Raw genomic sequence first — 25,672 nt, 5'->3', positions numbered from 1 at the left:
TTTTTAAATATATTTTATTGATTTTTTTTACAGAGAGGAAGGGAGAGGGATAGAGAGTTAGAAACATCGATGAGAGAGAAACATTGATCAGCTGCCTCCTGCACACCCCTCACTGGGGATGTGCCTGCAACCAAGGTACATGCCCTTGACTGGAATCGAACCTGGGAGCCTTCAGTCCGCAGGCCGATGCTCTATCCACTGAGCCAAACTGGTCAGGGCAAGCCAGTCTGTTTTAAAGAAGAAGAGAACACATGTTTGTAAGCACTGGGCGGTTTCTGCCTTTCATGATCTGCCTAGCCTGTCTTTTGTTCCCATCTGCTGTTATAAGCACTTCATGTGACAGCTTCACGTGACAGCTTCACTTGGCTCTCTAGAACCTTCTTCATTGTCCTTCCCCAGTACTCTACTTCTGTTCTCAAAGGCTCTGTCCCCCTTCCCAGTGTCTCTGCCTCTTAGTTACCTCTAAGGCATGGCTCAGATTGCATATCCTGCAGGAGGCTTTTCCAGAACCTAGTCAGTTATTATCTGCCCCCGCTTCCCCGCACCTTTTATCTCACCTCTCTATCGCAGCTCTTGTTAAGTTTTGGCCAATGTATTACAGTTTCATAGTTATTTTTTTATATCCTCTGTGACTCTCATTTCATCCACACTTGGCTAGTAGACTACATTAGATATAACAAATGTTGAATACGTATTTATTGAATCCCATTGCAGACTCATGCCAGCAAGGTAATAGGAGAAAGGACTTTTACACAACATTTTTAAGAGCAGTTTCTTTTTGTAAGAGGACAAAATGGTTATATCAACTTTGACTACCCTATCCCATTTAATAGCTGTTGACTAATAAATAGGTCATAGGTTACTTTGGTGCATAGTCTGTCGGATGGATAGACGTGCAAACAGCAGTTTGAAAATACTGACTCCCTACACATGTAGGAAACATTAACATCCTTGGCCTCCTGGAATGTGTGCATTTGATGTGCCCAAGATTAGGGCACTCCACGGAGAACAAACAACGAGAGGGAGGGGGACAATAGAAACTTTTGTTCCTGTGAAGTGCCTGAAAGCACTATAAATGGATAGTCATCAGGCTGGTCAGGGGGTCAAAAGGCAGTGGGCCTGGGGCCTCAGGTGGAATTATTTCATAAAGTGTCCTCTTGCAAATACACTTTTTCATGTTTTTAAGTGGTACTTTCTAAACTACTTTTTCATGTTTTTAGAGATGTTTTCAAATTCCTTTTATTTTGAGAGGTGATTACCTTGACTTACATTTACTGCTTTTGAGATCTTTACTCTTTTGTTTTTTAATATAGCAATCTGGGTGCCTCACAGATACCTGATTTATTCAGGTTGTTTCTCTATATAATTGTTAATATTTATGGAAAATCTTTTTTTTTTAGTTTAAAAAAAGTTCTTTTCAACTTGCATTTCTTGGTGATGGGACTTAAAAAGTTACATTAAAAATGGCTTATTGTGGGACTTGTTTCAAAAACTGCATCTAAACCATCTATCAGGTGTACAGTTGACTGAAATATTATATTGGAAGGCACTCCTAGATCATTTATTTTTACAGTTCTGAAAAAAATGGCTTCCCTTTGAATTTCATGCCATGTCTAACATCAGATTTTAAACAAGCACATTTCTCTACCATGTACACTGTCCACTTTTCTCCTTCTTTACTTCTGCAAGCTTTCAAATTAAATACCTACTGAGCAGCACTGTCTAAGGCTCATTAGTGGTACAGGGTCCTGTTGGAGTGACAAGTAGGCAGGGAGGACCTGGGAGTAAAATTGGCAAATAGGCCTATAGAATCCAGGTGAGGGGAAGGTTAGTGAGGGTGAGTCAGGAAGTGTAGAAAACACCAAAAATAACCTTCACATCAGTTTCACAGGAATAATAGAGCTTTAAAGGAAATGATGTTTGAGAATTGCCAGAAACTGGGAGCATATCCCAGAATAGAGAACAGCCGGGGCCAATAGGGGAAGGAGCAGGTGTCGGGGACTTGAGAACTCAGGGTCACTGCTGACCCCATTCCCTCTGGTTTTTACGACTTGTCAGCTCTTCACTCTGGTTACTGAAGCCCGTCTTTTCCTGTCTCAAACACAAATCATTCCTTCCTCATGTCAACTGGACTTTCTACATATTATCACCAGGCTAATATTCCCAGAGTATTGATTTTTATCTGTTAATTTTACTGACGGTGTTAAACTTTCCATTTTCTATAGATAAAGTGTATGTTCCTCTGTCTGAAATTGAGGGAACGTCATCATCTGATACCGCTCACCCATGATTGCCTACTTCTCACTCTTCTACCAGCATTTACCACCTCCCCACACACACACATTTTTGTCTTTCCAAGCCTCCTTAGTGTCCCCTATTTTGTTGCACAATTCTCCTTATCTTGGGTAGTATTCTCCCTCTTCTTTCTACTCAAGCTTCAAGATCCAACTCAAGCCTCTTCTACAAGGCTTTCTGTACATATCTATATGGATATGCTTGCGTGATTTCTTTACAAATTTTGTATGTGTCACCTATTTTATTCATAAGTAAATGTTGCTTTAAATTAAAAACATGCTTGTTTTGTCCCTTCATCTAGACCAGTGGTTTTCAATCTGTGGGTCACGATCATTGGAAAACACATACAATATCAGATATTTACATTACGTTTCATAACAGTAGCAAAATTACAGTTATGAAGTAGCAACGAAAATAATTTTATGGTTGGGGGTCATCACAACATGAGGAACTGTATTAAGGGGTCACGGCATTAGGAAGGTTGAGAACCACTGATCTAGACTATAAGCTCTTTGACACCAGTGACCATGCTATACAATGTTTTCTCTCTGTTCTAGTATCTGGCATAGCCCCATGCACATATTTGGTACAAAGCAAGGTTTCTCAGTCTGGCAACATCACAGTTTCAGCTGAATAGTTTTTTGTTTGTTTGTTTGTTTGTTTTGGGGGGGGTGTGAGAGGGGGAAGGGGCTCTCTGACCATTGTAAGATGTTTAGCAGTACCAACTAGATGCCAGGAACACACTCTCCCTAGTGTGACAACCAAAATGTCTCCATTTATGCCAGTTGTCCCATGGGGGCTGAAATACCCGCAGCTGAGAATCATTGATAGAGAGTAAACAGAAAAAAATCTAAGCAGTATCTTGGCAGGAATCAAAGACTGTGAAAAATTTAAATGATGATTTTGTAGCATTTTTGGGTCTTGAGGAAAGACAAACTCAGTTGATAGAAGATAGTAAATGAAAAATAGATATTTTTATTTGCTGTGATAGGCTATAGAAAAGCCATTATAGATTGATGAGCAATTGCGACCCACCTAAGGTTAAGAAAAAGCAAGATGACAGAGGTATTCTTAAATTGAAATTCTAAAAAAGATTGAGTTGCAGTGTTTATTTTGAACCATTTTATACTTAGGAATACTGTTTCCAATAAAATAGTATTTTATTATTTAATTGGAAATTTATCTGGACTTCCAACAATTTATCTGTAGTTAAACAATATCTTTGGATTAAGAACAACTTTTTGAAATGTATTTTAAAAAAATATATTTCAGAGAGAAGAAGGGAGAGTGAGAAAGGGATAGAAACATTAATGATGAGAAAGAACCATTGATCAGCTTCTTCCTGCACACCCCCTACTGGGGATTTAGCCTGCAATCCGGGTATGTGCCCTTCCCAAATGGAACCGAGACCTCCTGGTTCATGGTTCATGAGTTGACACTCAACCTCCGAGCCACACTGGACGGACTTCATTGTATTTGAGAGAATGAGTTTGAAGTTATGAGTACAGGTTATTGCAAAGTTATAACTATTAACAAACACCAGTTGTGTTTATGCATAGTCTTACATATTTTTCTGACTATTAGAGTATTGACCTCAAGTTCAGCCAATTTTTCAGCCCAAAGTGATACACACACGCACACACATGAATATAACACAGGTGTGTTAATGTGTGGTTTAGACAGTGCTTACCAATCCAGAACACAGTGATTTTGTATATTTCTGCTACTTTTTATACGTTCTAAGTTGTTGGGTTTTTTTATTACTAAGCTAGTACATGATGTAGATACTATATGGTTGATGTTCTGCTGATCTAGAAATAATGCATGATATTCTCTTTTCACAGCTGTGTGCCAACCACAGTGCAAACACGGTGAATGTATCGGACCAAACAAGTGCAAGTGTCATCCTGGATATGCCGGCAAAACCTGCAATCAAGGTAGGGAGAGTGTGACACAGTCAACAATCATGAGCCCCCTCTACTCCTGCCTGATATAAAAATGTTAAGTTCTCATGCCTGGCCACTTTTTCATGACGATTGTTCTGAATATTTGAGCTGCATTTATTGAAAGATAGAAATATAATAATGGTAAATCTTTTAGAATTCATTTCATCGAAGGACAATTAAAAGAATTTCATCTTCTCATTCACTGCTGATAATTAAAATGCATTTTGAAAAAGAGAATTGCAGTGTCAGTAATGTTAGAAGCCTTACATTCTGCTGCTCCTTGTTCTGCCACTAACCAGTGGAGAAGCCTTATTAGGCTCCTTGGACCCAATTTGGTGAAAAGACCTTCATACTCACAGTCAGGTAGGACGTTTGATTTGAAATTCTGAGGTCCCTTCAAACTTTGAGCCCGTCTATTTTGCGATTAAATTCCCTTTAACTGTTGACCAGCTTGTATTCTCTGAGAAATAAAGATTTTGATGGACTTAGCAAGTTACTTTTAATTGGCATCAGTTACTTATAAAAGCAAACATTGATTTAGCACTAAGAGTACACCAGGTATTTTACATATATTATCTATTTTCATTATTACAACAACATCAGGAGGTAGAGTATTTATTATAATCAAGTTATTAAAAATAACATATTCATTGTTTAGTTGAAGGGATATAAGTGTCTTGTCCAAGTTCATAGAATTAGTTAGTAAAAGACCTACTATATCAACTTAGAGCTATTGTCTATAGAATTCATGTTCTTTTTACCAATTTAGTTGTGGATGAAGAAAATATTGGAAATGTGATCCTCTGGTTCATGCTAACAAGTATGACAAGGCTTGTCTTTTTAACCCAAAACTTTCTACCATTAGGAGAACACACACACACACACACACACACACACACACACACACACACACAAACAAAAAACAAAAAAACAAACAAAAAACCCCCCAGAAGTAAAGAAAATGTATGGTTAGAATTCACTAGAAAGATACAAGGATAAAATAGTCAGTTTTTAACTTACTGCTTAAAGCAATACTCCCTGTCATTTTAAATGTCAAATGAAACAATCATGTAGGGGTCTAACTTTCTCAAAGATATGAACTTGACCTCACCTGATACAGAAATGATATTGTTGAAGCACTGTTGTTCTTCAGTATCTGATACTCCTTGAGGTGTGCCTATAAACTCGTGTTTGTAGACGTAGTTTTCACAACATCCCGAACACTGGTGTTTGAAGGTATAGCTAATTGTTTCTGCACTGCTGGATGAAATCCATGCAGTAAAATGTGACATGTCCAATGGTAGGACAAGCTGTTATTCTAGAGTCTTCTAGATTATCTGCTACTTGATTGGTAGCCAAGTTTTTTCAATGCTTCTTTTCAGATAATGTTTTTTAACTTGGAATTTACCTGACATGCCTGGGTAGTATTTTTTAAATAAATGGGGTTCTTATTACCTCAGTTGACTCTTTTAAAAATCCATTTGGTTTTCCTTCTTCTGTCTTTCTCAAGTAGCAGCATGTTTGGTTTTAATTATTGAGTTATTAGTGTTCATCTTAAAGTCCCAGCATGCTTCTTTTTTAAAAGTGATGAACACAAATCATCAGAGATGTCATTAATATGTCCACACCATAAAACTTCTTGTCCTGATGCCAGGAATTTATATAAAGAAGATTATTCCAAATAGCTGCCGTTGAGATTGCAGAGAAAATTCATTTAAATTAATTTGCAGCGCATCATCAACTTTAATATGCTTCAGAAGACTCTCAAGCTATTATTGGAACAAGGATTCATCTCTGAGTATCTCTTATTTTCAGAAAACCAGTTTACCATGTACTTATTATCAGAAATAATAACTGGTTTTAGAAAATATAATAACTGTTTTTTAGAAAAACCAGTTGGGTGTTTGTTTGTTTTTTCAGTAATTCTAGAGAAAAATTGAAATATATGGAGTTGAAATCTTGCCTCCCAAAACTCTGTTCCTTAGGGGGAAAAGGATTCTATTAGTAGCAAAATGGGATTTTACACCTGCAAAAACTGTGCTGACACTGAAAATGTCATTTCAAATCCAATCTTGAATAGAAAGCTCCAGCTTACAGTGAAGATGAATGTGTTTCATTCGTCTTTCTTGTGGCCTTCCTTACCAAAACAGCAATTAGGAAAGTTCCTGATGGAAAGAAGTATGCCCTTTGAGAACAGGAACCCTTTGTATTGTCTCTCCGATTTCTGGGTTCCTGAAAACTATTATTAAAATGACTTGCACAGGATTAGTGTACAGTAAATATTTATTAAGTGAGTGACTGTTTCATACAAGAGTTCTTGGTCCTGAAAGCTGTAGGAACTTGAAACAGTCCCATGGAGGTGTCTGGTACCTTAGCCTTTACCGTGTGGATTACGAGCCCTGTGAGAAGCTGCCCTGAGTGAGCGGGGTAACTCAGAGAGCTGTCGAGGGACCCCCAGAAACGCTGATAGAGCAAATGGTCTATACCTGCTCTATGTCTCCATAACAAATTAGCATAGACTTTTGATCTGGACCATACATTTTAATAAAGTGGAAAACATACAGGAAATTAAATAAGTTTCTTTTTTTTCTTGAGGAGAGACATGTCAAGAAGAGGTACCTTGAAATAATTTCACAGAACTAGATATTAGCTTTTGATTAAAAGTTGGTTTGGGTATAAGGCATGGATCTGCATAAAAAGTTTGTTGCAAATTGTGTACTTTAAGAAGTCATTCCCTGGGAGCTTGCTTGGCTGCATGGACAGCAGGAGTAAATGACAAGCACTTGAGCGCTGTTGGAGCGGCCTGGGGAGAAGCCACTTTGGAACTGGCTTCATTTAATAGCCTGTCACAAGATTAGTATAATCTGCTCCTGGTGACTTGCTCCCCCTCCAGTCATTTTCTGGATTGCTATAGTCGGATCACATATAAAACCATAGGCTTGGACTGATCATTGTCATATTCTATAAGGTATGTGGTATCTTTCACAGTAGGTGAAATTCTAACCAGAACTCTGGCAAGATTTTTTTTTCCATCTTACTTTCTCTGGCAATTTTATTCTTGCATATTTTCCCCCTCCTTGAGTCTCTATGTACCCATACAAATCCCCTTTCCACTTCAGCCAAGAAAGGATACTATTAGAGATAATAATATTTTTATAACTTTCCCACTAGGGAATTATTTTTAGCATGGAATATATCATGTCATTGCAGTTTTTTAAGGAAAGATATTCTTTTGAATTCATAGTGTGCTTTATAATGAGTACAGAAGAAACAATTTATAAACATCAGTTACTAATGTTTTGACATGGTTCATGTGTCATATATTGAATTCCTTATCCCGAGAAAAGAATTAGTGTCTTGTAGCACATAATCAGACAGTAAACATTGGTGGACTAGTTAATTCTCAGAGTTGATTGCTTTTCTCAGCACAACAGCCTATATGCATTAACATTAATATCGAGGTAATTTCTTATAGGTTGTGTGATTTTAACACAGACACCAGTGTTCATTTAATTTGGAAGTTTAACTGACTATTACCAATGTAATAGTCTTGAAATAGGATATGAGTGCCTTTTTGACTCTCTACTTTTGAATCTCACCCATCTCACAATATTTTTAGTAAGCTAACCATGGGAACAGTTACTTTATTTTGTTTTATTTTTTTGCAGAAAACTTCTTATGGATATTCTAATTAAATGTGACCTAAATGTGACATAAGTTTTTATATTTGAGTGAAAACATTGATCATGCTATCTTTTTAAATAAAGTCTTTATGTAAATCATAACTTTGTGTGTAATTTTGGAGTATTTTAAACTATTGCGCAACATAATAAGGAAAAGTCGTAAGTTGGTCATTTAAGACTTCAGGATCTTGACACACAGCAGGTTGATTATAATCAATATTTGTATCATCATTGTTTATTTGTTCTTTTAGTTTTCTCTCATTGTTGATGATTAAAATCATGTTTTTTTAAAATTGACTATCCCTTTTTTACTGTTTTTTCCCCCATTAAATTTGTATGAGAATGACGGATTAACTTGTACTGTGTGTGTGTGTGTTCTTGGGAAGAAAGATGGCGGTGACAAATTTTCAGGAAAGTAAAAATTAAAAAAAAAAAGAGAGAGAAACTGGAAAAACTAGAAACTAACTTTGGTAAAGTATTCTTTTTGAACTCCACCAACTTGATGTAATTGTTTAATATATACTTATAAAGATTTTTAGGGCTAAAAATGACATCAGTTCAAAGTTGACTCTTATTACCTTCTTCCTGGTGTGAAGACGAGCACTCCTACCCAACTCCTCTTGACCAAGGCAGTGAGCAGCCTCTTTTCCAACCCCTGGATCAGCAAGCCACAAGTTTACCTTCAAGGGGTGAGCGTGCATTGTCTCGGGGGGTCTGCTCCTCCTACCTGCACGGCTTCCCGCGGTGTGTCACCTCTTGCACCTGTTCCGAAGACGCGCCCCAGAGCGCCCAGCCTCAGCACTGAGCATGTGAAGCAGGCAGCAGGGCCGTCGCCTGCTGCAGACTCTCTGTGCTCTGCTGTCTGGAGCCTCTGCTGTCCTCTCACTGCATCAAGTGTCGTTGCTCCTCTTCTTCTTTTCTGGGCTTCAAAGTGTTTTCTAAAAATCACATAACAAAATCACTTTTGTTTTCATATGTAGATGAAGTCAGGAATATCAGAGCAACTGAGATTGGGGTTTTGATGGCTTTTGCTAAGTAGGTTTTAGAAGTGAGCAAGTCCTCTTCACCACCATCCTTAGGGTGTAGCATGTTAGGTTACCAGAAATGAAACATACATTAGCTTCCTTCATTTTGTGTACATTTTCTAATATTAGAAAGCCTAAGTTCTGTTTCTATCACAGCCCGTAAGGAGCAAGTCACGGCATGTGTCTGGGTGTTAGCAAAACAATTAGTGATAGGAGGAGAGTAATTCCTGCCCTGTTTACCTGCAGGGCTGCTGTGAGAATGGAAACACCCCAAATATTAGTGTCTTCATTACGCTGGAAAGTTTCGTAGGAAGGTCAGGTGGCTGCATGCCTTTACAGTTCTCCTAAAAAAAAGTTACCCCTCACCCACTGATAGATTGAGGGACATAGAATGCCTGAATTAAAATCCTATAAATTAGAAATTACTCTCTCTCTGCTGATGGGGGACTTGATGGATGTGTACATCTTCTGCACAAAGAATCAGGGCCATGGGATTAATCTCAGTCACTGTGTCACTGCTATCTTCAAAGTTTAAAAGTGATGGCCGTTGACATAGTGACATCTGTTTCCCTCTGACCTCCACTTTAGTCAGATAAAATGTAAAAGCTTAGACTTTTGAGTCATTGCCCAGTTTAAGTCTCAAAGGGGAAAAAAAGTGCAAGTGCATTAAACAAATAATTATTTCCCCTTAAAAAACCCCTATTGGGTTGTCTGATGTAGTGAATCTCTTGGAGATTTTCAAGCTACTTTTCAGCGTCTGCATGCTAATAAAATTTCTATTCTTTTTCCCCCTGAAGTGTAATTATAATGCTATGCAGCTTGCATTTTTGTTCTAGACCAGCTCCTTTCTCCCTGTCCCCCTCCCTCAAGCTCCTGAATCCACCGACCTGCTTAAGTATACTCCTGACTTATAGATGCTCTTTAAGAATTGCACACTTAATAATTAAATCATTTGAATGTAAGTGGTTTACTTGTGAAGTTCTGTTCTTGGTGTGATAAGTCCATGATAGAATTCATTAATTTTTTAATTAAATATTTCCCTTTTAATTTATATTACATTATAAACTCCTAGAGAAAGAGCAAGATTAAAGTAAATTTAAAATAAACACACTAAAGATTTTTTCCCTAGGTTTCTTTATCAACTTTTAAGATTTATAAAGTGTAATCAAGCAGACTTTTATGTTATGTGTATTGTTCCACTTATTATTATAGGAGCATTTACTATAAGTTGAAAGTGTCATTTTTGAATTTCTGACTTAATTTGATAGGAACATAAGTGTTACTAGTTCTGTACTCCAAGAGATTTTTGGAAGCAGCCTATATTAACTCAGTTTTCTAAGGCAACAGGTCACTAAGAAAATAAGATATAATAATCAAGGATGGAAACCTGACAAAAAATTGGGGAAAAAGATGTTCATCCCCAGGATATTGGATGCTTTTGATCTTTAGAAGCTCCCTGCTTGAGCAAAAGTCTGGTATTTACTAAATATTGATAAGTATGGATTGTGGTGGGACCCTATTTCATCATTTCTGCAGTGGCTCTTGTGAAGTTTTGAGCAGACAGGTGCCTGTGGCAGGTGGGAGAGTAAGGGCAGCCATTGTGAACTTCAACACCTGGGAACTGGCACGGAGAGCCAGTGGCCGGCAGAGCAGGCTTTCTCAGATTGCTCCCAACATATTTGGATATTTACATGTCAATTTAACAACAGTAAAATAATCAATGTCTCTACACATACCATTGAACGATGCATGTTCCCTTGTTGCATATTGTTTCAGTGAATCCCAGGTTCTTTGGGAATTAGGACACCTTACCGATGTTTCATTTTCTTTCAGTTTAGTGATTCTTAACCCCAAAGTACTTTTTCTCATGGGAAGGGAAGGATCGATTGGGGTTGAAGAGCACCAGCTGCCCCAGTCTGAATCGTGGAGTCCCGCAGAGCAATGCTAAGGAGCCCTCCCTTCATTGGCCAAGAGAGCGAGAGGCTGCCTCAGCGGGGCCTCAGCTTTAGTCCAGAGACAGTGTCTGAAGAAATCTCCATCAGCATAAATATGCTGTGCATATAAGCTGCCTGGAGCTATAAACTCCTGACCGGTTCCCATCAGGAAACCCACAGAAGTTTCTGTGTCTCCTTAACAATAAACCTAAGGGTTCTTAATTGACACTTTTTACTTATCCTTCCCTCGAGATACGGAATTCGGCCTAACTCTATTTTTGTTGTTGTACTGTACCATTTTCTTTTTGTTTAGTGCAGAAAAGTATTTAAAACACAAAGCCTTTGCCTAACAGTGTACTCAGATTTAAATACTACATTCTATAATATCCGTCAGGGATTTATCAAAGTCAGGTGAGAATCTGCAGGGACATGAGGAATAAAAATCAATTCCTCCTAGAACATGAGGAAAGATTCTCTGACTTTAATTTTTAATAAATATTGAAATACAAAGTAGAAGAATATGAGAAGTGGAATGAATTTCTTTTACTTTCATTCTTGTTTTAAAATTTTTACTCTAACAGAGGAAGAAGTCACATTTTTGATGATACTATAATCTGCAAAGCATCTTCTTTGAGGAAAACTGTTTTTGAACTATCCTGAAATACAATTCTGTTTGGTACAGCCTTAACTGGGCAAGACGCAATAAAGTATAAAAATAAAGTATAAAATTGAATAAAGCCTGGGGGGTGACAACTGTTTATTATTTAATCTTTCCAGGCTTCACCCAGCTGGGGACCTGCTAACAGATGTGTGAACGTTAGAAAAAAAGACCAAGTTGGAAAGTCAGTAAATTATATAAAAAAAATTTAGGTGCGATAATTTGCAGGTTTTAAAAAGCAATGTAAAGTTGGTGGTTTAGTTAAGTGAAATATATAGATTTTTAATAAACAGCAGGTCAGATTTATATTAGATTAAGCTTGCAACTAGATTTCTGCTTTGATGACAGGTTAATAGGTCATCATATTATACTGGCAGTTCCAAATGAACATGTGGTCATATTTATTTTTAATGAAATCTATATTTTGGGCATTACTATTTCAGTGTTTATATGTCATTATGAGCTTTATGTTCACTTGAGGCAGTGTTCAACTTGGGTTGGAAAATTCTAATGTGCAATTTATTAATTCATTTCATATTGGTATTTAAACCAATAATCCTAAAATACATAATGATAGTCCATTACGTATTATTCATTAGTATTTCCATATGCTCCTCTTAACTACCAAATGAATGAAAACATACTGGAGGGTTGTTTTTTTTTTTAAAGTTTATTTTGTGATTTGAGTACATTACTAAAGTAGGAAGCTGAAGTTCCTTCTTTAACCTGAGGTCAGTATATAATCTATAAGATTGAACAAGAAAAACCACGATTGTGATCACTCTCATTCCTGTAGCTCTTAGCCTCTGGAAATGGAGCTTTCTTTTGGGAAGTTCAAAGCAGTCTACTGTTAGAATCAGGATATTTTCTCATATCTTCTTTAAACAAAGAGGGGAATAAGTCGATAGAGGAAGAATGTGTTGTCAAGAGTGACTCTAGGAGTAGAACCCAGATAGCTTGAGGATATTGAAGTCAGATAGATGACAGAGCACTACGAGGAGTCAGTATGCTGCTCTTTTAGGGACAATGAGGTAGGCACAGTGTACTCCAGAGGACGGAATCACATGTCCTATATAATGTAAGCTCCAGGAACTCACACGGCCTCTTCATTGTTAAAAGGCTTTCAGTCACCTCTTGTAGGAAACTCTTGGTTGCCCCTAGTGTAGCCAGCCTTAAAATTAAGACAGTGTGAACAGGCTCCATCTTATGTAAATAACCGGTTACCATAGCTTGACCCACTTTTCTTCATTTTTTCAATATAGAGAAGTATTTCAAATGGTTTACATTTGTGCGGACATTTTGTGATTTTTCTGCTTCAACTTCCACTCTTTTCAGATCTGAATGAGTGTGGCCTGAAGCCGCGGCCCTGCAAGCACAGGTGTATGAACACTTACGGCAGCTACAAGTGCTACTGTCTCAACGGGTACATGCTGATGCCGGATGGGTCCTGCTCAAGTATGTCAAGAATCTTAATTGTTTTACAAGTGCTGTGGGCTTGACTTCCTTCATGTTGTGCTCTGGTGGTATGAGAATGAAGGTGGCCTCCCAGACAGGATGGGAGTGTGTGTTTGTATGTGTCCCTAAGCAATCGAAAATCAAAAGAAGGGTTGCCCCTTTTAGATGGCTAGAATTCTTTTATCCTGGGTGCCAGCATTAAATTGATTTGGAAATGGTTTTAGAAGAAGAAGAATAAAACTAAGTGTATTTTCTTATGTTTTTTCCCAACATGTTTTTCCCTTTTGTCACTCTGGGCCTAGAGCTATTCCAGCTAGAAGGGGAGCATCAGTGATTATTTTAGGACCATTGTGCTTCCCATAAAGATGAGCTTTAAACTATTTGCTAGTAGAGAATCCATCAAGCCTGTTGTTCGGTTATAAACAACTCACAAATACCTTCTCACTTCATTTTTACATTTCAGTGTCATAGTCTAAGGATTAAGTTATGTCCCTTTTATTAATATCCACTTCAAATGAAAAAAAATGAATGATTACAGTAACATAAAAGTAGATTTCCTACTATCATTTGGATGTGTTATAAGATGGATGGTGCCATCAAATTCTCTGCAGGCTGAACATTGAATTGAGGTTGTGTGTATAGGATATCCAACAATCGGTGATTTGATTTTTATTTTTACTGAATTATCAGTTAAATTAGCTAATTATCAATCAGTCAGTCATCCACTATCTCTCTCTGAGTTGTGTTTTATAAAATAAAAAAGGTTAGCTAATTTTATTCAGCATGGCCTACTTAGCATGAGACATTTTGGAATGAAGTGGGTTCATGTTAAATCACATGTGACAGGGATGCTCAATTGCTCTAATATTGCCCAACTCAGTGGGAAATCTGCTGTCCCTAGAGAAATTTAATGGGAGCTTGACACAATTATGTGGATGCTTCACTTGAGACCAGCACTTAGCATGAATAATCTGGGGAAAATAACCTCAATTTTCCACTGTTTTTGGCCACTGGGAAAATTTACAGATAACTTATAAGAGATTAAGCTTTACATTTGTCTTGGAATTCCTCAAATGCATTAGAGGCCTTCCCCAGATGACAACAGAGCTGGGTCACTTCGTAATCCTCCTGATCTGTGGAGGAGGACAGTCGTTCCGCCCCTGTTGAATAATTGAGGCCTTTTTGTCTTCATTGTTGAGTCAGTGTCGCTGATTTCAGGACAGGTTAAGAGCGTAGTGATTTCAGTTGTAGAGTTTGTTCTCTGAGTCAGCCAGTCATATTCATTCCAGGTGGCCTGACGTGCTCCATGGCAAACTGTCAGTATGGCTGTGATGTTATCAAAGGACAGGTACGGTGCCAGTGCCCCTCTCCTGGCCTCCAGCTGGCTCCGGATGGGAGGACCTGTGTGGGTGAGTTGTAAAGCCAAGCCTCTCTGACTGTGGTCTCTCTAGGGAAAGGAAGAAAGTGAAAGGTGATGTGAATAAGAAAAAAAGGCAGTTACTTACATCAAGTCTTAGCTATCCTTTAGAAGATATCAAGATATCAGATGTCCCAGAAGAGGACCCCTCTCTGTGAATAGACTATAGAAACTTTTTTTTTCTAAAAATGAAGGGCAGGAGAAAGCTTCAGGCAGAGGGAACCACATCTGCAAAGGCATTGAAGTTTCAAGGAGCAAAATGTTCAGGGAAACAGAGCTTAGTATTTCTAGAATGTAAGGGGCAATGACTGATGAAACTGAACAGGTAGATAGCGCTAGATTGTATGTATTGCATTTAAGAGTTAGATTTCCCCCCTTAAAATTAGGGAAGGTAGTATAGGATTGTGGTAAGAGCCAGGGCTTTGGTTTTAAATTCAACTCTGCCATATACTTGATATGTAACCTTAGGCAAGAGACTTTCTTTCTCTGAACTTGAGTCAAAGTCATCTTTAAAATGGGAGTAATGACAAGTAGAACCATTGTAAGGATTAAATAAACTCAAGTATAGAAAGAGCTTAGCAACCTAGCATATAGTAAGTACTCAATGAAGGGAGGTATTTAGTTATTCAAGAGACATTTACTGATTACTTTCTATACTCCAGGCACTATGCTAAATGCAGGATGTACAGTAATGGAAAAAGCTGACAAGGTTTTGATCCTCACAAAGCTGATATTCTAATGGTGCAGAGACAGCAAAGAAGCAAATATATATATTTATATATATATATAAAAGCCAGAATAACTAGTCAGTATAATATGCACTGTGGCCAGCCAACCAGCCCAATCGGGGGCGGGGCTGGCCAGCCAACCTTCCATGGCCCCTCCCCCTGGCTGGCCCAGCCCAGTGAACTCCAATCGGGGCAGGTCAGCCGGACCCCACCCATGCACGAATTCGTGCACCGGGCCTCTAGTATCCAATAAAATTACAAACAATACTATGTGTTAATATGAGGACCTGAGAGAGAGAGAGAGAGAGAGAGAGAGAGAGAGAGAAAGAGAGAGAGAAACAGAGAGGGTCTATTTTAGAAAATAATGGTCAAGGAAAGCCTTGAAGTAAGACCTGGGCCATTGGCCATGAGAAGAATCAGCCAAGCAGGTGGAAACAATATAGGCACTGGAGTGAACAAGACCCCAATGTGGCTTCAGTACAGAGTGGGAGCATAAGGGGCGATGACTTAAGATACAGCCAGTGAGGTAGCCTGTTTATTATCGAGCCTTCAAGGACCTGGTGAGGAATGATGATTCAATTCAGAAAGCAAATAGAAACCGTAGAAGAGCTTTAGGCATGGCACTAATCCAATTATATGTTGTAATAAAACTATTTCGACTTGACTGGGAATGCTTTGAAGGAAGTAAGCTTGGCCGGAAAAGGTCAGTTTAGGAGACCTGGAAGATGGTAGCTTGGACTAGGATAGTGGCAGAGGGTGAAGAGAAGAGGAGACAAATTCAGATAGTCTTTCAGAGGTAGAATTAAGTGGGCCTGACGACTTAGGGTTAAGGGAAATAGGGCTGTCAAGAATGACTCACGTTTCAGTTCAAGCAACTAGGTGGGTACAGGTGCAGTGTGTGCTAAGATGCCTTGCAGTAGGAGGGCAGCCTGGGTGAGGAAGATGAATTGAAAGATGGAGATGTGGAATTTATGGTGCCTGTGGGGCCAACAGCTGGCGAATGTCTATGATGAGTCACTGTGTGCCAGGCAACCGTTTGCAGGCAGTTATTTATTTTAAAATACACTTCATCTGAACATGCTCCGAAAATACAGTTGGCTTATGTTTCAGATGTTGATGAATGTGCTACTGGAAGAGTTTCCTGCCCTAGATTTAGGCAGTGTGTCAACACTTTTGGGAGTTATATCTGCAAGTGCCATAAAGGCTTCGACCTCATGTACATTGGAGGCAAATACCAATGTCACGGTAAGGAGCCCAGTCTTTGCTTTTCCCTGTTTCTTCCTCTGGTGTGGAAAGGCCTCTTAATTGTGCTGAAGACTGACTTGCTAGGGGTGGGAGATGGCGGGCGGGGGGAGGTTCTGGCACTAAACAAACAGGAGTCCAGTTCAACCCCCAGTACTTCGGGACGCACAGGCAGTTTATTTCTTTGGTTTATCTGCCAGTTTTACACAGACCTTCACATTGCAGAAAACTTTTTTTGAAACTGTCTATATATTTTCATGTCATTCTATTTATCTCCCCAATAAACATCTCTTTTCCCTACTTCATGATGCAGATATAGATGAGTGCTCCCTGGGTCAGTATCAGTGCAGCAGCTTTGCTCACTGTTTCAACGTACATGGGTCCTACAAGTGCAAATGTAAAGATGGATACCACGGCGACGGACTGAGCTGCGTGTGTGAGTAACACTGGTCTTCCAGCTCTACATTCCAGCAGGGAATTAGATTGCACAAGGGCTGTTATTGGGGGAGTAAAGGATCACGATTAATTGATCAAAAAAGTACAATTTTCATTGCTGGTAATATTAGTCTCTGCTTTCTACAAAGAATAGAATCACGTGTTCAGGTATTTTTTAAAATTAAAGACTTGGTTATACTTTCTATGCTTAAAAGCATTCCATTACTTGACTAAAATTTCTCTGTAGCTTCCCTTTAGCTGACAAATTTTAGAGCCCTCCCAGAGAATTTCTTAAAATTAGAAATAAATGTTTGTCATTAGCATTAGAGTATGATAGAGGGATAATCAGAATATATTCTACATTTTTGGTTCCTCATTTTATTATGTCTCCTAATTCTAAAATATTCCCATATTTATGTTTTCTCTACCTTTAGTACTGTTTTGCTTTTTAAATTTTCATAAGCTCTGTTTGTAGTATGAATACATTAGTAGATAAACATGAAAAAATACCCTCCATGATGAAAGTTTTATAAACTAAAGTCCATAATTTAGCATATATTTCATGTAACAATAAATTTTAAAATTTCTGGAGTAAAATATTTACTAAAAATCCTGGGGCATAAAATCATGGGGATTAAAGGATTTTTTAAGTGTTATGCTCCTCCAGGAGTATATCGTATCAGACAGATTATATATTAATTTCTTTTGATGAAGATAAAGGAAAAATATTCCACAGATGATCTTGGTGACCTCTGAAAATTTCTTTTAAAAAAGCAATATAAGTGGGAAGAAAAATCAACTAAAATAATATGTATAACATTTAATAAAAATGTTTTACATGAGTCAAATTTATATGAAGTGTGGAAGAGAAATTAGTCTTTAGACAATTCTAAATATGATTTTATGATATACATGTACCATAGGGACACTTAATATAGACTCTATATATACATTTTTCATATTTTAAAAATTTAGAACATCTGTGCATTTTAAAAATCTCATTACCATCTGTTCCCACTTTACAAACACAACTTTTTTGTGTTTCAAATAATACAAATTTATTATAGAAATGCCAATATAATTTTTGCATTCACCCACCAGATGAATGTGTATCATATATCATATATGCACATATTTGTTATTTGGAAAACAGCATGACTTACAGTAGGGGGAATATTCTAAATGTGAAAAGTAAATCTAGTTGGCACATATTTTGATATGCTTGTTTTTTACAATTTGATATTTTACCTTTTGGGTTACACACTAATTTAAATCTTTTGACTCTTTTAGATATTCCAAAAGTCATGATTGAACCTTCAGGTCCAATTCATACACCACAGGGAAATGGTACCATTTCAAAGGGTGATGGAGGACACGGTAATTGGATTCCTGATGTCGGAAGTACTAGGTGGCCTCTGAGGACACCACATATTCCTCCTGTTGTTACCAACAGGCCGACTTCTAAGCCAACAACAAGACCTACACCAAAGCCAACAACGTGGCCTGCCACACCTCCACCCCCACCGCCTCCCACAGAACTCAGAAGGCCTCTACCACCACCAACGCAGGAAAGACCAATCATCAGACTGACCACTATAGCACCAGCTGCTACCACATCTCCAAGAGAGATTACAGTTGACAACAGGATACAGACAGATCCTCAGAAGCCCAGAGGAGATGTGTTCAGTAAGTCATATAAATATGCTCGCACATTTTTTGAGTGTTTTTTTTTTCAGTTTTATTGAGCTATAATTGACATACAGCACTGTAGAAGCTTAAGGTGTGCAACATAATGGTTTGACTTATATATTTGTGAAATGATTACCACAGTAACTAGTTAACACCCATCATCTTTTCTTTCTCTTGTCTGACTTATTTTACTTAACACGATGCCAACATTAATCTGTGTTGCAAATGGCACAATTTTCTTCTTGTTATTTCAGTGTGTGTGTGTGTGTGTGTGTGTGTGTGTGTGTGTGTATCACATTTTTTTATTCATTTATTCATCTGTGGACACAGGTTATTTCCATGTCTTGGATATTATAAATAGTGCTGCTATGAACATGGGATACAAATAATATCTCTACAATATAGTGTTTTCATTTCCTTTGGATGTATTTCCAGAAATAGGGTCCTTAATCATATGGTAGTCCTATTGTAAATTTGAGGACACTCCATACTGTTTTCTATAGTGGCTGTACCAATTTACAATCCTTCCAACAGTGCATGAGGGTTCCCTTTTCCCCCACATCTATTATCTCTTGTCTTTTTAATGCTAGGTGTGAGATGATATCTCATTGTGGTTTTGATTTGCGTTTCCCTAATAAATATTGATGTTGAGCATCTTTTCATGTACCAACTGACCATTCAAATATCTTCTTTGGACAAATGTCTATTCAGGTCCTTTGCCCATTTTTTAATTGGATTATTTGGGGGTTTTTTGTTTTTTGTTTTTGCTAGTGAGTTGTATAGTTTGGATATTAACCCCTTATTAGGTATATAGTTTGCACATTTTTTTCTCATTTCATGGTGTCTTTTTGTTGATTGGTTTTTTTGTTGATTGGTTTTCAGTAAGTCATATGAATGCTTGCATATTTTTTGAGTGTTTTATAAGCAGGAGCTTTTCAGTTTGTAGTCCACTTGTTTATTTCTTATTTTGTTGCTCGTGTGTTGTCATCTCCAAAAAATCATTACCAAGATCCATGTCTAGGAGCTTTTTTACTTTTTCTTTATTGATTAGTCTAGCAGCTTTTTGCCTATGTTTTCTTCTTGGAGTTTTATGTTTTCAGTTTTATGTTTTCTTGGTCTTATGTCCAAGTGTTTAATCCATGTCAAAGTAATGAGTGGTGTAAGATAGGGGTCTAGTTTCATACTTTTGCATGATTATCCAGTTTTCTACTTTACTCCATTGAGTATTCCTGGCTCCCTCATCAAATATTACTTGCCCGTATATGCTTGCATTTGTTTCTGGACTCTCAATTCTGTTCCATTGGTCTAAGAGTCTGTTTTTGTTTTGTTTGTTTTTTGTCAGTATCATGCTATTTTGATTACTATAGCTTTGCAGCATAGCTTGAAATAGGAAGTTGTGATGCCTACCGCTTTCTTCTTCTCTCAGGGTTGCTTTGACTTTTTGGGGTCCTTTGTGTAGCACATTTTTAATAAGCTGTTTATGATGACATTTCAGCAATAGGCCATGCATTGAATAAGTATAAAACTCATAAAAATAATCAGCTGTATAAAGTATGTGTCATATACTATTAAATATTACAACCCTGAATAAAAGTCAGAGAGTTGGGCAAATAAGTGTGTAGAAATGGAAGGAATATCAGTCATATAGTAGATCACAGCTCCTATCCAATATGACAATTCTCCTAACATATTCAGATTTACATGAAAACTCTCAGAGAGGGGGAACTTACTGTATCACATGCCATTTAACTTTTACTCTAACTGTCCATTCATTGAATCAGTAAACATTTTTTTAAATATTTTATTTTTTAAAATATATTTTTATTGATTTCAGAGAGGAAGAGAGATAACAACATCAACGATGAGAGAGAATCATTGATTGGCTGCCTCCTACATGCCCCACACTGGGGATTGAACCCACAACCTGGGCTTGTGCCCTTTACTGGAATTGAACCCAGGACCCTTCAGTCCGCAGGCTGACACTCTATCCATTGAGCCATATGGCTAGGGCTAATCAGTAAACATTTTTTGTTTAGTGTGTTTTAGCATGCCAGGCCCTGTGTGATTCACTGGGCTTACAAAGATAAAACAGAAAAGGTTACAGACTGGTGGAAAAGAGTCTCCCAAAAGCTAACTGTGGTACTTGGTTAGTGAAAGAGATTTGTGTAGCACAATCTGGGAGTAGAGAGAAGGGGTACCAATCAGTATTTGGGCAGGGAGTGTTTGGGGTGGGGGAGCTTCCTGAGTGAAATGGGGTAAGGGGACGAGAAAAGGGAGGCATTATAGTTAGCAGGGACAGTATAGCAAAGCACAAAGGTAGGAAGCAGCATAGCGTATGCAGTAAACCCCCAGTAAACTGGAGGGTTAAGTCAGGATTGATGAGAAAAACTGCATAGCTGTCCCTTGTATGTGCTGTAAGCTGGTGGTTAGATCTGGACTGGGCTAGATTAAAGACTCCCAGATTTTTAATGGGTGCTGGGTAAAGGGTGGTGCCACCAATGGAGATAAAGGCTATCGGTAATGAAGCAAGTTTTGAAGGAGGAAGAGGTTCCTTTATTACCAAACCAAAATTTGCAGTTTACAGCCTTGTTCCCTGTATTTTCCTGTCATGCTTCACTTTGTTTATTCTTAGCTACCTTTGCATTCACTCCTCTCTCCTCTTCTCCTTTTGACGTTACTGGTTTCTTCTTTTTCCACTCCCTGATGGAACTCAGCTTTGCTCCTTTTAGATTGTACGCATTTGCAGTTTTTTACTAGGTGAAAAGAATACTGAATTTCGTGATTTTTTTTTAAGAGAAAAGCTTTTTTTTTTTTTTACTTCTATGTGACTCTCAATCAAATGTTTTCTTCTAGGTCACTGTCCTTTTAAAATGAAATGGAGATTCTCCAATTCTGAAATACTTGTAATTGTGTACATTTTAAACAATAAATATGATTTTTTAGAGGGCTTAGATGGTAGATCTAATAACATATTTATATGTGCATAACTATTATTTTTTGAAAAGCACATTTTCTTTTTTTTTATTCCAATTTTTTTTATTGCTTAAAGTATTACAAAGAGTATTATATATGTCTCCTTTTGAAAAGCACATTTTCTGATCATTTTTATCCTCCCACCTTCTCTTTCTTTCTCCCTCCCCTTCTTTACTTTCCTTCTCCTTTCCCATCTCTCCTCTCCCTCCTCCTTCTCCCTCTCATGTCTCTCTTTTTCTTACTCTATTTTTTTCTTTATCTTTTCGTAATCATACAGTGGAATGTTTATTCATGGATGCTTAAGTAACTGTAGTATTTATATTATTCTGCTGCTTAAGGTAGAGTTGTAAGAACTTGGCTATTTCATATAAAAAGATACTCTAACATAGATATCAACATCTTTCTGAGTCTTCTAATGTTTTTTCCTTTTTTAAGCTCTCTTTTTCTTCCCATTATTCTTCTCCATACTGACACACATAGGAATTAGGAATAACATTGAAGGTCGCCAGTAGAAATGAGCAGGATAAAATTGGGGAGCATGGAGTTCTGGTGATGTTTGAAAGCACTCATTCTGAGAGAGTGTGATCTTAGAGATAGGCCCTGGGAGAGAATGGCCTTGATCCTGGGCCAAGGCGGCTGCATGCCACAGAGAGCAGTGGGCACTCCTGCCAAAGATGAACATCCCCTCTCACTTCATCCCCAGCTAGAGCTGCTGGTGAATGTTCGTGTGAATGAGGATATTTTGGACACTTAATTTGCTATCTTGTGATTGTAGCGTATATTCTGAATGAGGGAAGCGTTCAAGTGTTTGGTTCAGGACAAATAACTGGTGTTTATTCACTGTGAAAACAGAAAGGAACCTTATCGCTACTTTAGTTCAACACCATTTCTTTGTTCAATATTTTCTTCACTTCTGGCATACTAATTTTCTTAAGCCATTATTCTCCACAGGTCTGAGAATAAAATCTGGCTGTCCTCATTTCATGAATTTTCAGGTGATATTAATTACAGCCACTGTTTGGAAGATTCCAAATAGCCTCAAACTTCAACAGTTATATTTTTCTTTACATTGAAAGATATGTTATTTAATGGTAGAAGTTATTAAACAATGTTTTTCTTTATAATGTGTGTGAAGATATTCTAAAAGGAAATAAGAAAAAAAATTGTAACAAGAATACCGCTCTAGCCCAGACTTCTCCCCAAATTCTAGACTTGAAAATCGCCTGCCTGTTTAACCTCTCCAGTTTAGATGAAACCAGATGTTCAGACCAGTTGTTGAATTGTGCCTCAACTTCATCCCAAACACACTCCACCCAGTCTTTCACACCCTACAATATGGCACCTTCATCTTACAGTTGCTACAGCTGAAGGACTTGGAGTCATAGTAAATTAATCTCTTTATACCCACATCCAATCTACAAGGAAATCCTGTTAGCCCTACCTTTAAATTATATTGAAACTAGGGGCCCAGTGCACGAATTCATGCACCTTGAAAGGAACTGTGGGCCGCGAAGCTGCAGTGGGCGGGTCTTGGCCCATCCTCCACACCCCGCCCAGCCACTCCCACCGCAGCCCCTGATCCCCAGTCTGCCGGCAGCCCCACTCCTGCTGCCACTGCTCCCACATGCTGACGGCGCCGGCCCTGCTCGCACCCGTTGACAGAGTGGAGCAATTGGGGCCAGCGCCAGCAGTGGGGCCAGCGCTTTCAGCGGGTGCAAGCAGTGACTGCCGTCCCAATAACCCCTGAGGAGCAGGGGGAGGTGGAGAAGCCCTCAGGGGCAATTGGTGCCAGCAGCCGCCGCTCACACCCACTGACAGTGCCGAGCGATCAGGACCAGCGCCAGGCACCAGCAGAAAGTGTGAGCAGCGGCTCTGGCACTGACTGTGGGTGTGAGCGGGGCCATCACCGGCAGCAGGTGCAAGAGGTGGCTGCTGGCCCTGATGGCCCCTCAGGAGCAGGGGGAGGTGGAGAAGCCCTGAGGGACAATCAAGGCCAGCAGCCACCACTCATACCCGCTGATGGTGCCAAGCAATCGGGTCAGGCGCTGGCAGTGAATGCAAGCGGCGGCTCTGGCGCCAGCAGTGGGTGTGAGCAGGGCCAGTGCCAGCAACAGGTGCAAGTGCTGGATGGGACCATGATGCACGGGAGCAAAGAGTTTTCAGTAACCACCAGAGGCTCACCCGGATGACAGACACCGGAGCTCCGCCGTGGTCTAGCACCCCCACTCACCTGCTCCATCAGCCCGTGGCAGCTGACGCCCGCCATGTTTCACGCACACCCCCTGGTGGTCAGCGCACGTCATAGAGACCGGTTATTCGGTTGTTCTGCCATTTGGTCTATTTGCATATTAGGGTTTTATATGTATAGATTGTGGCCACTGCATGCCATCTCCAATGCTACGCCCCTGGCCCACACCATCCCTCCCCTAGGGTCTGGGTCCAACCTCCTTTATCCAGATGAGTTGTGGCATACAACTTTTTTCAGATTTTAGAGAATAATCTGCATATGCTGTACATGATATAACGATGCATATTGATATTTCTATAGTGAAACTCATGAATACTCATAATAACTGGCAACTAAAGACCTCGAGGTTAGGTGAAGTATAGGTTAGTTTTGCCACCTAATGAGCTACAAGAACAGCTTTTGGATTGCAGAATTATGGGGAGCAACTGCGGACCTGCACTGCAATCGTCTTCCAGCTTCTCCCTGCTTCCACCTTTGCCCCTCTGTGGTCTCTTCTCAACTCAGCAGCCAAAGTGAGCTTTTCAAAGTTAAGTGAGATGTCACTATTCACAGTTCTGCATTAGCACCGCTTAGTTCAGAAAGAACTCAAGCCCTGCCAGTGTCTTACAAAGTCCTAAACTATCTCATCTCCTAGCACTCTCTGCCTTCCTCACTCCCTGCTAGCCTAGCTGCCATTCCTCATACTTCTCCAGCTGAGGACTCTGATTCCAGCTCTTCCCTCTTCCTGGAACCCTCTGCCCTCAGCTATCAGCTGGACCCACTCTCTCTCCTCTTTATACAAATCTCAACCTAACAGTGAGGCTACCCTGCCCCTCGCATTCAACATTGCGACCTCCCCAACCACCAGTAGCACAAGTGATCTCTCTCCACTGTACTTATTTTAAATCACCTTTTAATATACTGTATTGTGTACTTATTTATAATGTCTATTTTGTCTTTCCTTACTAGAATATAAGCTTTTGAAAAAAAGGATCTTTTTCTATTTTGTTCGTTGGTACATTTCCAGAACCTAGCATAATGCCTGCTACATAATTGGCACTTCAACACTATTTGTGGAGCAGAGAGATCAATGAATAGATTGATCACTCATAACTTTTTAAACTAAAATAAATTATCATCATATAATCAAATTTTCCATACAAAACCTAGTTTAATATAATACATTAATCTGTATTTTAAGAATTTAAAAAATATATTCTTTTCTGATTGTTACTTATTTTTATACTATGGAGAGACGTTTTATTGTGCTTCCAGTATTTTTCCCCTTTCCCCCCTCCCTTCCTACCTCCTTTTTTCCCTCCATCACTTTCTTCTTTTTGAAGATTGACATTCTATTCAGTGGATTTAAAAAAAAAATAGATATTATTACCTTCATTTATTTATTCAATTTTATGTATTTTTTTCAATTTCAGTTTACATTCCACATTATTCTGTACTAGTTTCAGGTGTACGGCATAGTGGTTAGACAATCATGTACTTTACAGAGTGGTCCCCCCCACTCCAATATTTCAAGTACCCATCTGGCTCCATACATTGTTATTACGATAATCCTATCTAATAAAAGAGAAACATGGTAATTAGCCGTACCTCCACTACCCTTCCCATTGGCTAATCAGCATATCCTTATGCAAATTAACTGCCAGCCAAGATGGCAGCTGGCAGCCAGGCAGCTGACGCGAACAGGGAGGCTTGCTTGCTCCAGTGACGGAGAAAGCCAGGTTCCCCACCTGCTGCTGCCGGCCTCTGAGCTTGCAGTTTGAAACATTGTTACAAATATAGAAGCTAAACAAAACCCCAATAACCTGCTTTAGTCAGCCCAGCTTCAGCCAGCAGGATTGCAACATTGTTTCAAATACAGAAGGTAAACAAAGGCCAGAAACCTGCTTTCAGCAGCAGAAGCCTCATAGCTGGAGCCGAGCCTCAGAGCTAAAGCTGGCCCAGAAT

The 25,672-nt window shown here is 38.9% G+C and overlaps 1 protein-coding gene across 7 annotated transcripts in view; it reads left to right on the top strand.

Annotated features, from left to right (window-relative positions):
- Positions 1–25,672, top strand: part of NPNT (nephronectin) — a 92,031-nt gene that overhangs the window by 33,479 nt on the left and 32,880 nt on the right. For 5 of the 7 annotated variants that reach the window (XM_014544749.1, XM_014544746.1, XM_014544748.1 and 2 more), the window contains 6 exons: positions 4,140–4,232; positions 12,877–12,996; positions 14,286–14,405; positions 16,252–16,386; positions 16,697–16,819; positions 18,109–18,504. In XM_014544749.1, coding sequence (XP_014400235.1) covers positions 12,924–12,996; positions 14,286–14,405; positions 16,252–16,386; positions 16,697–16,819; positions 18,109–18,504 — 847 coding nt within the window. In that variant the 5' untranslated portion in view covers positions 4,140–4,232; positions 12,877–12,923. Of the gene's footprint in view, positions 1–4,139; positions 4,233–8,520; positions 8,614–12,876; positions 12,997–14,285; positions 14,406–16,251; positions 16,387–16,696; positions 16,820–18,108; positions 18,505–25,672 lie in introns of all 7 variants that reach the window. The other 2 variants (XM_014544747.1, XM_014544744.1) reach the window with 1 other exon arrangement.

This window comes from Myotis brandtii, unplaced genomic scaffold (assembly GCF_000412655.1).
Source record: "Myotis brandtii unplaced genomic scaffold, ASM41265v1 scaffold38, whole genome shotgun sequence".
Lineage (NCBI taxonomy): Eukaryota > Metazoa > Chordata > Mammalia > Chiroptera > Vespertilionidae > Myotis > Myotis brandtii.
This window is presented reverse-complemented; position numbering and strand designations above follow the sequence as displayed.